At 34.3% G+C, this 14,198-nt stretch overlaps 1 protein-coding gene across 1 annotated transcript; it reads right to left on the reverse strand.

The window, feature by feature from the left end:
* Window positions 1-1,306: 1,306 nt before the first annotated feature.
* Window positions 1,307-3,803, reverse strand: Cyp40 (Cyclophilin 40). Its single transcript, XM_070645131.1, has 3 exons — window positions 3,663-3,803; window positions 3,368-3,594; window positions 1,307-2,208 (listed from the first exon to the last, which is right to left on the reverse strand). The coding sequence occupies exons 1-3, from the start codon at window positions 3,730-3,732 to the stop codon at window positions 1,420-1,422; spliced, it is 1,086 nt and encodes a 361-aa protein (XP_070501232.1). The 5' UTR covers window positions 3,733-3,803; the 3' UTR covers window positions 1,307-1,419.
* Between the last annotated feature and the right edge of the window lie 10,395 nt (window positions 3,804-14,198).

Below are 14,198 nucleotides of genomic sequence, written 5' to 3' on the forward strand. Positions count from 1 at the left end.
AGTGTTGTTGAAAATGTCTCAATCAGCATGTTGGAGCATGTCTGTGAAGTACGCGGGAGTAAGTTGTTTGATCGCAATGAAAATTGGCCTAAATTACATCCATTTTATTACATTTACGTCCTGCGATGAAATGGCGGCCAATGATTTTTTTAACAAATGAAGGATGCGCCAGACCTCTCTACAGACGTAAAGTTTATAGTGGAATCAGAACCACGCTATTGTCAGCTTATTGCCTTTAGCATACAAAGGAGGGCAGAGAGCCGCGGTTCAATTGCGTATGATTCGAAAAATGAGAAGTGAAAAACTTTCTTCTGCCGAGTCTCGAACTCATGACCGCTTAATTTATATCATATTAAATAGATTCTGAAGTATAAAATTATTCCACCACCAAGCCGCTTCGACTCAAGCCACTTCACAGACATGCTCCAACATGCTGATTGAGACATTTTCAACAACACTTTACTAAAATTAGCAAATCATATTTAGGAGGAAAAAAATTAGAACTATCGAAATCCAGAGAAACTTGAAATGAAGTTATTCCTGCAAAATGTCGGAATAACTTTACTTATTGTAGAAGTTATTACCACCCGAAAAATTTCTTCATTATTCCTGACTGCTCAAGTGAAGTTATTCCACATTAATGCTATTATTATTAGGAATCAATAATTTGTGAAAATAGAGATCCAACAAATTTTTAATTAGAATAGAATAGAACAGAATTAATTTTAGGGTCCGCCGAAGACGAAAAGGTACTGCGATCTGTTTAATCATCCCTTAATGTCATTTAAAAATTTCAATTTTTGATAAGTCAAGAACAAAAATTATATGAAAACTTGATGAAAACTTCTTCGGAACAAATTCCGTGGAAGATTGTTCCGGGGAAATATATTCCGTGGAAGAAAGTTCCGCGGAACAAAATTCCCCGGAAGAATGTTCCGGGGAACAAATTTTTAAAAAAATTTCAGCGGAATAAAGTTCCGCGGAATATTGTTCCGCGGTATTTTCTTCCGCGGTACAATTTTCAAAAAATTATTTTAGCGGAATAAAATACCGCGGAATTTATTCCGTGGATCATATTACGCGGACGAAACTTCCGTGGAATTTACTTCCGCGGAAGATTATTCCGGGGAATTTTCTTCCGCGGAATATGTTCCGCGGAATATTCCGTCGGGTCCATGCACCTCACCCTTTGCCGACTGTTTAATATTTGGGTCTGAAATCATTTTCAGCAGAATCTAAATTTCGGATGTTAAGTTTACAAGCAATACAATCAATTCAGAACTAAATTTAAATATTCAGAAAAGTTTTAAGGCAAAACAGTCACGACAATCATTGAAGGATGTGATTCTTTCTAATAAGGATAAATCTATAAACATAACAATTAATTCCTTTAAACAAAAATGTCGATACATTTAACATTTATTGAAACATTTTCTTATAACGATGTTTCTCACTTTCTCGATAGATTAATAAGCACTTCCTCGCCCTTTTAAATTCCTTTATAACTGCCTTGTTGCTGGGCGATAACTTGAGTGCATTCTTGAGATCATTCAGTGCCATTTCATAGTTCTTTAATTCAATGTTTGCAATACCACGACGATAAAGTGCCTTCTTATTATGTGGGTCAAGTTTAATAGCTGCACTACATGAATACATAACATCCTCAAAATCTTGTAATTTAAGTTCCGTTGCGGCTAGATTTGTAAGATTCGTTAGTTGAAATGTGTCAAGTGTCTTTATCTCATCTGGGTCGGTTGTTATGTCTTTAAAGTGGTTAACGTATCTTGTAAGCTTTTTATATTTTCTGGCACTTTTTGTGTATTCTTCATTTCTATAGAAATAATTTCCAGCTTCCTTGATTTTATTAAGGTAGCTAATTTTCTCATTTATTGTAAAATTTTCATGCATTCTGTCCCAATCACATGGAAATGGCGGTAGATCTTCAGCCGTTATATCATTATCGCAATAACCCCAATCCTCGTCAGCTTTCAACTCACCACAATTACTTATGATGACATCTCGTGTCGGCATACCATCATCTGTTGAATATTTTTCCATTTCACATACAATTGAAAGTCCTTTCCTGACGTGACCAAAGACAACATTTGTGCCATCAAGGTGATAACACTCGACAGATGTGATGAAAAATTGTGAGTGATTTGAATTTGGACGTCCACAATTTGCCATTGATATCGATCCAGGATCATGCTGTGAATTTTTTTTGGAAAGGATAAAGAAATATTGTTGATTAAATTTTACTGTTTGGTTATTTTTGGATGATTTGTGGGGGGTCGTATGTAGGTTGGGTGGATGTTTTTTGATGAATTGGATGATTTTTCGTGTTTGGGATAGATTTTGGTATGTTTCTGGGATATACATAATGCTTAAAGGCCCAGATTTATGAACTGGAACTATGCTTTCCCGAAATCCCGGCTTCGAAAGATTTTCCGAGACGGGTCCCGGTCCCGGTATCGAGAACGCATAGCTGGAAGCACTTTATAGTGGGATCCGAAATAATTGCTATTTCTGGGATATTTAAAAGACGAGTTGACCTGAATTGAGTCGATTATTGATACAAAAATGTATTATTAAGTCGACTCAGGACTTTAAGTCAATGCTGAGACGTAGCAGTACAATAATTACAACAATATTCTATTTGGGTTTGACAGAATGCAGAAAATCATCAATTCGTTGCCTTTTTAAGTCTAATAGTGGACAAAGACATGTTTCATCCAGTTAATGGCAAGTTATTGTACAGTTTATGTCTGATTCTAGAGTTTTTGTGTTTATTTGGAAGTGTATTGCCGTTATGGTGACGTGGTGACAATATTTGAATGTGTATCGATCAAGGTAAGTCTCAAGGGACACAATATTGTCGAAAAGGTACCGTTACTTCACAGAATGTTGACGACAGAATGTCAAAATGACTTGAAATTGCCTTATAGGAGCAGTTACGGCTGTGTTTTGCCCATTTTGATTGCAAAAATAAAATTTTATGCTGGATTTGCTTATTAAATAGTCACTGAGACCTACAGTAAGTCTCGAACCTCAATTGCAACCTAATTCTTCAAATGAAAGTCATTACTTTACTTCTATACGTGACAAACATCAGCAAAGCTTCATAATTAATTCAAATAATATTATTAAGATTTGAGAAACATCATCTGAGACTATTCATAGCGTCGTCATTTGGATATGATGATAAATATAGATAATATAATATTTTTCAAGGCTACGAAGCTTTGTGCCTACATATTTGATTTAAAAGACTCGAAAGAATAGTTTTCGATGATTTATAGAGCACATCAGTATCCTATGCCATAACATCTACAGAACACAACAAATAAATCCACAAATTATTTCCTACCTTAAGCTCGAAATTTTCATCCTCAAAATATTTTCCATAAATAGAATTTCCAGAAGATCCGTTGCCTTTTTCAGATATATCACCGCCTTGAACTAAACATAGTTTAATGATTTTGTGAAATTTTGATCCTTTATAGCACAGTCCCTTCTCTCCCGTACACAACAGACGAAAGTTCTCGCACGTTCTTGGACACACATCTTTCCGTAACTCAATAACAATTCTGCCAACTTTATTTTTAAAGAAAATTGTTTAATTAGACAAATTTGACGATAATCTTTAAATCTTTCATGCTTACCGTCTTCCTTTCCAATTCTTATGTCTAAAAACACAAATGGATTTTTGGATCTTGCGAGCATCTCAGGCATTTTTGGATAATTCCTGTAATTCTACGCTTTTTTGTCAGCAAAAAGTTTGTGATTAACTGGACTTGATGACTTTTGCCTGATTAATGTTGCTAAATATAAATATGTTTTGATTCTTAAGTGACCGTCTGACAACTTTCTCTGAAAATGAAACATTTTGGAAAGTGAAACTGAGAAAAAGGAACAAATTTTGTAAATGCTTTTAAGCTTTTGGTTAAGTTTAATGCATATGTGGATTATTAATGAGTTGTGAATGGATGAATTGTTGTTGTTTAAGTAGAAATTTATGAGATTTTGTGGTTGAGGTGAATTTAATGGATTTAAGATGAGTACAAGAAATGCTATATGTACTGAAATATGGTATAAGTGGCTTAGATGATTTTCAGAAGCTGTTGTCTTGGTTGTTGGGTTTGCTTATAGCAAATTCTGCACTGCGATCGATGAATTGTTGATCCATCTCAAAGCCTGTACAGAATGACATGATGAGTCTAACGCAATGATGTTCAAACAGCACTGTTTGAGTATATCCTCAACTAGTGTGCCGTGGTTCACTAAAAATTTCTGTTTATGCTTCTGGCGAATCTTATTAGAATTTTTGTTCCATTCATACGTCCACCCAACAATTCAAACAATTTATCCTCTTCAGCTGTACTAATAAGCACTAATAATACTTTGGCTATTTTGGTAAAATAGACAAGTTGAAGATGTAATCGCACACTTAGCATGGAAATCATCTACTTGATGTGTTGTGTGGTCTGAAATTCATTATTGGTTGTTAGGTTTTAAATGAAAAGAAGTTCAAAATGTCAAAGTATGAGCCCGAGCTACACAAATGAAGAAGGAATAGTCACAGTGCTATTAAGAATCCGTTAAAGCTCTTTTATGAACATAAAATGGAATCAGTTAACGTGGAGCATCCATGTGGCATCCATTTGATCTTAACAAACTGTTACACCTTGAAGTACCATTGCTCGAACAGCACAACGTATTCGCTAGGGTATTACCTCGTCGTCTTATTAAAGAAATGCCTAAAGTGGGCCTGATAGCATCGTGAAGGCTAATTTCTGATCACTTTTCAGATGAAATATGCAGTTTACCGAGATTGGATAGCTGCCGTCTCTGTTTGGCATCCATATGACATCCATTTGACACTGCCATGACTCTGGTCTAAGTCATATTCGGTAAGTTTGGTTTTACACTGGCAAGGCATCAGATTTTTCATCTTATATACACTGAGTGCTTTCAAGAGCTATTCAAGAATGTAAGATAATGTTGCAAAATTGTCCATCGTATTGATTTCAATCTTAATCTTCATCCATTGAACATACATGTTTTTCCAGCCATTTCAATTACGTCAATGCGATCTTTAAAAAATCATAATTAAAACTGAAGACCATAAAAACTTCCAGGCAATCAGCAAATATGTAGCACTTATTTATTGTATTTTTCGCATAAATATGTCACTCAAATATTCTATGGTGGAACTAATGCCACTCTGAAAATAAACATCATAATCTATCAGCTAATAAAACAATTTATAGTGACATTAAAAAAACAAAAGTGTTTCTCCTGAGAATGAACATCAAAAGCATATCAGTGTAATATGAGGAGCGTGTGAAACTATGCACTTGATTGTGCACACATGAAAATGGTTTGTAAATAAAATAATTAAGTTGCAATTTTCATGCATTAATGATGATTTGTGGTGCAGGTTTTTTGTGGTGATGGTGTTGATGTTGTCGGCACTTTTAGGTGGATGTATGATTGAATCTAAAGTTAGTAATGCAATCTCGAACGTCATAATGCGTCGAATTGGATTTTTGATCCTTAAAAATGGGTCGAAATCCGCCATTATGGTGTTCTCAGGGAAATTTTAAGTATATCCGTCAATATGGGGATGACCAGGTCCAATCGTTGAGCGATTAGACTCCGAAGATTGCAGTTCAGCATTGAGAACCAAGGTAGAATGTTTAAGTAGAGCAACAACACAAGAAACTAGCAGAATTAGCCGTCTTAGCCAGGAACAGATCCCTCAACCGCTTTATTAACATCCTACAATTCACATTGGATCTCCAGGAACTAATCATTATCATTAAGAACCAGCATAACTTCAATATCCTCTATAAATAAATTCGCTTTTGACTCAATCGAATGAAAATGGAAAAACAAATTTCTTCCCGACTTGATTTTCACTTTCATTATTATGGAAATATTTCCACGCTCAAGTTAAGTTCTACAAATCATGTTGACAGGTTTAGACGTGCTATAAACTTCCTCATCAAATTAATAAGTCAAGTTTTTAGAAATGAAATTTAAAAGACAATTTTGTGCAAAATCAAATCTTTTTAAGAGAACCAAAAAAGTTCCAGTAAATCCAGAAGTACCAATTACGGGAATCAAGCGATGGCAGTTAATTGAAGGAATTAGAAATATACAGCTCAAAACAAACATGTTAACAGCTGATGAGTCATTTTACAACGCAATAAAGCCAGCACTATTAATAGGACAATTTTTTGGTGCAATGCCTGTGTCTAATGTACTGGCAAAATATCCAACATCACTTAAATTCACATGGAAATCAATAGGATTTATGTATGCTGTATTTGTTACATTTAGTGTCGGCTGGGAAGCATTATTGACTCTTTACTGGACATTCAGTCGTCATTTAGAGTTTGGTAAAATGGTTTATCTCGTATTTTACGGAACCAACTTCATATCCTTCTTTTGTTTCTTCATTCTTGCCAAAAATTGGCCTGACTTGATGATCTTATGGCAAAATGTTGAAAAAAGACTTCCACCATATCGTACAAAAAGTGAAAAATGTCATATGCGTGTTAGAATGAGAAATATAGTCACAATAATCCTCATGTTGTCGCTGATTGAGCATGTTTTATCAATTATTAGTGCCTTTGCAATTGTCGTTGACTGTCCACGAATTCAAAATATAATGATGGCTTATTATGTTAAAAGTTTTCCACAAGTCTTCTCCTTTTTTCCATACACAACAGCCTTCGGTATTTATATAAAGTTTATTCATGTAACATCGACCTTTATGTGGACTTTTACGGACTTATTTATCATGATGATATCGTGTGGATTGTCGGATAAGTTTAAGTTAATTAATGAAAGGATGCTCGAGGATAAAGGAAAGGTGAGTAAATTGTGTGGATTACTTATTCATGTCAATTAAGCTAATCTCTTTATCGTTGATGCTTGGCTTTAACAAGCGCATTACTTTAGTGGATTATTGCAGTTGAATAATACTAGTTATGTGGGTTTTAGATGGATATGGAGATTCTAAATCAAGGATATACTTTTTTGAGTGGGTTTCTATGTCCATTTGATATTATTTTAAGATATTAAGAAGGTATACTGCTAAGAGACACAAATAGGCCTTAAATGTCAAAAAGTGTAATTTAATGGTTCAGAAAGACCACTACGGTATCTAAAAACAGTCTGTTTGCCTATTAAGAGGAGATTCTGGAGTGCTGGAAAATCGATCGAGAGTCAAATCTTCAAACTTTAGATACAGAGCACCTATGTTTAACCCAGCAGTCTGAGATACAGTTAATCATTGTTCTAGGATTTGTTTAGGCAGTGGGGTGTCGTTAAAGTGCGCTAGGGCGCGATTAGGTGTCACTAAGTTGAGTTATGAACGTTTATATCTTTGCTGCAAACCATTACAATAGAATGTGTGGTCAACAAACACTATCTGTAGCGTAATCTCCTTTTCGAACGTTCTCTAACATCACAATGTCCTGAATCTCCCATGAGCTGGTCTATTTTTCAGAATTCCCACTCAAATCACTATCTATACAGAAGCGATTCTGATTGCGATATTCGGCAACGTTTCGCTCTTGGCCAATATATAGAGTTAAGCATAATAAATCCATCAGTTTATCAACAACAGCTTCTAGAATTATTCATTCATGTGGGCAGTTGTTTACGCCAAATTGACAGTAATTGAGTTCATTTTTTAAATTGAAATAAAGGATCAATTCTTGGAAATGTTTAAAGATTCAAAATAATAATGAGTCGTTCACTTGATGCTCTATGGAGATTTTGCTTCGAGAGGGAATTAAAAACCCGAGCGACACAAATGAAGAAGGCTATGCCACAGAGCATGAAACCATCCTCCGACTTGGAGCATAGGTTGCTAAAAAATGCCTCACATTGGTCTCTTTTGCTAGCCAAATCACAAAGCTTGTATAAATTCTCAGTGACACCTTACTGACATTCCTTCATTACCGTTCTATTCCATGTTGCATTTGGAGAACCAAGACTCTTTTTTCATTGAGGATTCTAGCCAAGAGCAGTATAGCAACTAAACCTCTTATACTAACAGCAAATGAAAGTCTCCTATATTTGGCAGCCATATGAACGCCTTCTTCATTTTTGTCGCCCAGGATAATCATAAGTTTTTTGTTAATTTTAAAGTCAATGCGCTGTTCTGTCCTCTATATTCCATACTTATCATCACATTCTGATCTTTATTTTCTATTATTTTTCTTCCATTGCTTAAACAAACACGAATAAAAAAAAATCAGTTTAAGGATTCCGAGTATTGGAGCGAATATCGTCGTCACTACAGAAGCATTTGCGACTTAGTTAATATAATCGATGATAAGATATCATTTATAACAATTCTATCCATTTCAAACAATTTATTTTTCATTTGTGTTCAGCTTCTCAACAGCATGGAGTAGGTTAAAGTTTATTGTACTCGAATCATTTAATGATGATAAACGGAATTGGATCTAAGTTCTTTGCTAAATTAATTAAATCATTAAACTTAAATTGATATTTAATTACTTTTTATTATTATTGTATTTTCTTGTAGTACCATCAATTCGTATGCTCATGCGATATATTTCTGGTTCTCGCTTATATATTTAATCATTCGAACACTTGCCGTGTCGCTTTACAGTGCAGAAATTAATGATGAATCGAAGCGTCCAATTGAAGTGTTTCGTGCAATTCCGAGGGAATCTTGGTGTTTGGAGGTGAGTTTGATTCCGAGTGACATGAAATAGTGGCTGAATGGTACGGTTACGTTGGACTATAAGTTGGCATGTTAATGACAAAATTTAAGGGTGTGGAACTGATTTACCTCCATTTTAACAATTTGATTGATATTTGATCAATTCCACATCCTTAACAACATGACAGCTTGAGCGATGTAAATGAAAGAGGAACCAAATGGAAGTCGTGTTCAAGAGGCATCTAAATGTGCATTAGTATAATGCTAAGAGGACCCAGTCTTATGAGCTGAAGGCACTGCAATTGACCATTATATGGCCACCAAAAACCGACATATGAATGATAAATGGAGGCGTCCATATGGATGCTCATTTATGTGAGTATGCTCTTTGCATATTAGGGTTTTTCTCTCGGGGAGAGCTTGAGAAAATCAGAATCAACCTTGAGCACTGCATGTATGTCAAAATGTCGTAAAATCATGAAAATTTAATGCAGTGTGTCGTTTGGAATTTTCATCTACTATGTGGATACCCCGAGCAGTACATCATGGTCACCAGAGCTTTGTTACTTTGCCGTATTAATGGAAGCACGCAAAGTTGCTCTTGCAACACAATGAAGTCGGTTTTTACCCCTTTTTACGATGAAAATTGGAGATCACTTTATTGTGCTCCTCGGGTATCGGGAGATTAAGTAAAGTTTATGAATTTTTGACATAACTTTTGAAGTTCTTCGAGTTATTGTCTAACAATCTCAGTTAAAATTGTCCCTTAAATATTCAAGTGTAACTTGCCAAATCCATTAACTTACCATTAACTTCATCCAATATTGACATCAAAACATCCACCCTAACTCAACATTTCTCTTCTATTTTCATGCTACCTAAATGTACGAAAAAAAGATAAGGAGATTCTCCGAAGAAGTAAATTTTGATATTGTGGCATTGTCAGGAAAAAAATTCTTTTTTTTAACCCGATCACTTGTGCTGTCTGTTGCTGGCACAATTATAACATATGAACTTGTAAGCATTTATGACATATTTTTATTTTATTTTATATCCTTTTATCATTTCCTTCCTCTCCGTATGGGTATATTCTTGAAAATCAATTTAACATTGTTATAATTCCACTTGTAAAGGTGCTGATTCAATTTAAAACGGACGATGATATTACGGGTATGTAGTTTCCTTTTTTTTATACGTCAAAGACCATTGGGGAATTATTAATGGTATGATGACTTGTTGAGTGCACTTGAATGAATTTCTGAATTGAGTTGTGATACTGTGTATAATATTTGTGAATCTTCGGCATGTTTTTGAAGATGATGAAGGTCTAGTTTCAATGTTTAGATTTGAGAAATTTATAGTCCTCAAATATGTGTGTGGGGTTGTTAACCTACGACTGTTTCAAACTCTTACTTACTTCGCTAGCGGTTCAGATCAACTGTGACACATGGACTCCCTCATCAAACTATTTTCAAACTCACTGAGTCGTAAATTATCTTTGCTGTTGGCTTTTTTAATAAGGAACTGAGATGCAGAACAATAAAAAAGTCAAGAGGCTATTGTTTTAAATAGATTAAGGAAGTTAGTTCATAAAGTAAATAGGTGAAGCTGTGCCGACACTCCGAATGCTAATTGTAAAGCCAGAAGCTCCATAAGGCCATAAGCTGTGTATCCTTATTGTATCGACAATATTTTATGTAATTTTATTGAATTGTAGGCTTTTTGTGGGAATCGGAGAGGAAAGGACGTTAGAGTTCTCAAAATCTCGATCTACTGATGTTCTCTCAACGTGACAACGGGCCACTCGTGCGTCCTAGTCTAGGGAAGCAGTAAAAAGTTAGTTAGCACCCAAATAACCACGCCTGAATATGCCTCTGTCATCAAAAATCCACTATAAATTGTCATAAATAATAAAAAAACCTTATGGCAATAAAACCACAAAAATGAATTAATTTGTAATTTATTATCACAAAATGTAAAATTAATTCAATTCAGAAATTCAATTCCAATTAGTATTAATGATGTTTTTCCACCACTAAATGCATTTTTTATTTTATATATTGAGCATGCAATTTCCACAATAATGTCAATTTTTCTCTCATTCTTCTCATTTCATGCAATAAAAGATTACGATCCGTGCTGGTCCAATTATACAACAATTTTCTAAAGAATTGCATCAGCAACTTACAATGTTTTACTTCTTATTTTGTTGAGGAAAAAAAATCTCATTTTTATTTTAAAAAATCAAAGTAAATTTTATTTCCAGTTAGTTTACATAGCAAATGAGGGACTGTAAGCTGTATAAAAAGAGCAATTTAATGGAATATTCGACTTTGTGGATGAAAAATGGAAATTGAAATGCACAAATAAATTGAAAAAAATTGCTGATAAAAGTTTCTCTACTCTCGCTTTTGAATAGCTTTATTAGTAGATTTATAAGAAGTTTCACTTCTGGAGTTTTTTTTTATTGCATTTATTTTAAATAGTTTTTCTGGTTTTTTGTTTGGAAAATTCAACAATTTTGAGATATGCAAGTATTTTGCAATGCAATCAATGCCAATGTCTGAATAATGAAATTGTTTGGAATTTTGGATGAAAATTTGAAATTAAAATTCTTCATTTTTTGGAGGAAAAATGCAGGAAAATCTTCAAAATTCCGCATTCTTGAAGTTAGGAAACCATGCAACAGTTACGTAACGCGTTGAAACCCAACCACAAGGGTCAGATACTCAAAAAGTACTGTACATTAGAGTGTCTGACTCTTGCCAGCGTGATTCAAATGTGTGACCAGATTATGCCGTATCCGACTCAAAGCTCTAATCACGCGGGCATGGGGATTTTATTTCCCGACTTCTTCGCGCCGTGTGCCTCTCGGAAAGGCCATAAACTAGTTCTTTCGTTGGCTAACGCTTGTCAAATCCAGATTCTAAATTGAAAATGACGCTAGTGTCCTTAATATCCCGAAGATCCAGAACGTTTCGAAAGACAGAGCACTCTTTAGACATTCCTTACAAGCAACAATAGGCCCTCATGCGCGTCCATCTAAGGAACTAAGAAGCAATAAATAGCACTTTAATTGAAACGTTTGTTCACGCCATTTTATGACTAATTTCTTCCTCTTCTTTTCGTCAACAATAAATGACAAAAAAATATTTATATTTCAGGAAGTTGATTTGATAAGACGAAGGAAAAAGTTGACGAATTTCATTCTGTGAATATCCAATTAAGTCACGTCTCCATTCACAGAAAAAAAGGCTCATTTTAGTGCCTTGAAAGTGAATTGTCATGATGATGATGGGGCATTTTGCTCCACTTGAATGAAGGAAGCACAGAGAGAAAAAAAATCGTTATTAATGAATCGGCATTAAGGAAGTATCACGTTGCTATAATTAGGAGACCATGGGGAGGTATAGACACAGAAATAACTTTGTTGAATCTTTTGTTTTGTCAAGATTAATTTTTTTTTTTTTGGTTATTTATCGTGGGAATAAAAGCTTTGGACAATTTGTTCAAGTGATTGCCATTGCTTTCATGGGAGAATGGACAACAACAACAAAAAAGGGACGGAGAAAGTTTGTTGTAGAACTCTTTAGAGCTTTTAAATGTTTTTGGGATTTATAATTATTTTATATGCATAACTTGCTTACTGTAGCTTTAAGAAGGTGGAAATTGTGATTTAATTATGATATTTAAGGCAGTGGTGGGAAACCTGAGTGCCGTGATACAAAAAAGGTTGCCCATCCCTGGCATTGGGTTTAGAGGAAGCTGATTTAATACTTTGCATTGTCATTTACATGTCATGGTGCCGTTAGGGACAATTTCACATCTAACAAGCTGTGCTGCTCAGAGTTAGTAGGATTCCAATGTGGAGGCACCTCTACTGAATTCCGGACACCCAAAAAAAGTAGTATGGACTTAATGGGCTTTTGGCGTCCGGACTTCAAAGTCCTGTCAACTCTGGTGCTGCTCAGATATTTCAGGTATTTTGTCACTTGCGAATCTGAATTCAATCTCGAAACACTCTTTAAAGTCTTGATTTTCTTATGAACTGATAACTGTTGGTAACTGTTGACCTATCAAATCATTAAATGTCAAAATAAGTCAATCAATTAAGGAATTAAATTAGAAATAAATGCCAAAGATCGAAAGTACACCAAACTGTCTAGACACAAAATTAAAAATATATCTAAGGGTTCATTCACTCATTACGTCACGCTCTAAGATAGTGGTGGGTAAACTATGTTCATTGAGTAGATTTAGTGACAAGGTGTGTCGTGGCACAAAATAAGTTGTCCAAAACTGCTCTATGTGGAGCAGTGGTTAGCTTTTATTAAGCGATTTTGATTCAGAGTGCGGGTTGCAGGCAAAACAGTTGATTTATCGTATGCTACGTAATAACTGAACGGCCCCATATGACTTTTGATTTTTCATTTATCAATTAAAACTGTTTATTTTGGTATCGCTTAAAATTAATTACAATAAATGCAATTAAAGTAAAAAAAACTAGGGTTGTCAATTACAATTAGTAATCTGAGTCCCCAAATAATATGTAGTTGTATTTAAAAGTTGAATATAAAGCAACTAGAGTTGTTTTATACATTTAAAGGTTCTCAAGAGAGAACACATGACTTGGGAAATTCGGAAGTGGAAGCCAGCGATAGAGCCAGCTTCACGACCAGCGAAGTAAGTAAAGAGAGGACATAGAAATCAAACATTACATTGAGTTCGATTAAAGTACCATCAACAAGTGTTGAACAAACCTTCTTTGTAGGAGAATATTAATGTCATAATTCGTAATCATATGGCTGAAGAGAAGATTAATATTTTATTAAGTTGGTAGTATTTTTTTTTAGGAAACAATTAGTTACATCATTTCCAAATTGACTATCAGCACTAATTATACACTAAACGTAATTAAACAGGCAATTTTATTTTAAAATTTTTAGATAATTTTAGAGTTATATCCTTACTTTTGAAAACATTTGGTATTTGTAGATTATTTGAATGTCTTGCTATATGTGTGTTTGGAGCTTGGTAATATTACAAATAGTTTAACTCAAATAATTGACAACCCTAAGTAAAATTAAGTTCACATCATGTCAAAAATCACTTTATTTATAAAGCAGTCTTGGCCTTACATTAGCCTTAGTTCATAGCTTTAAGTTATCGTGAATAGTCATGAAGATCCTGCCGTCAGTAATAAATCAAAGTAAGGTACAAGATTAAAAGTATTGAAATTTTATTAATGCTCAATTCTTATTTTAGAATGTATAACACTGATCGTCAAAATAAACCACATCAATGGAATAAATACAGGTTCAACTAGACTTTTTACATTAAGGCACAAAATGTTTATGACATTTCAAATCCTAGCATTTGTACCACATATTAATGGATTATTCTGGATATGGCCAGATCCAGTTAAAGTTTGTCATTCCATGATGATTTACATTTTCTCATCACAGCTGATTATGATTGGAATCAGCCG

This window comes from Chironomus tepperi, unplaced genomic scaffold, assembly GCF_022539635.2.
Source record: "Chironomus tepperi strain 1889 unplaced genomic scaffold, CSIRO-AGI_Ctep_v1 contig_351, whole genome shotgun sequence".
Lineage (NCBI taxonomy): Eukaryota > Metazoa > Arthropoda > Insecta > Diptera > Chironomidae > Chironomus > Chironomus tepperi.

What these genes read in the sequence shown, in the direction of transcription:
- Cyp40 (XM_070645131.1), bottom strand. Translation starts at nt 3,732, where the DNA reads ATGCCTGAGATGCTCGCAAGATCCAAAAATCCATTTGTGTTTTTAGAC. An exon ending in AAGAATTGGAAAGGAAGACG is followed by an intron (nt 3,595 to 3,662) that starts GTAAGCATGAAA and finishes TTAAAAATAAAG; the next exon opens with TTGGCAGAATTGTTATTGAG. An exon ending in ATGAAAATTTCGAGCTTAAG is followed by an intron (nt 2,209 to 3,367) that starts GTAGGAAATAAT and finishes AAAAATTCACAG; the next exon opens with CATGATCCTGGATCGATATC.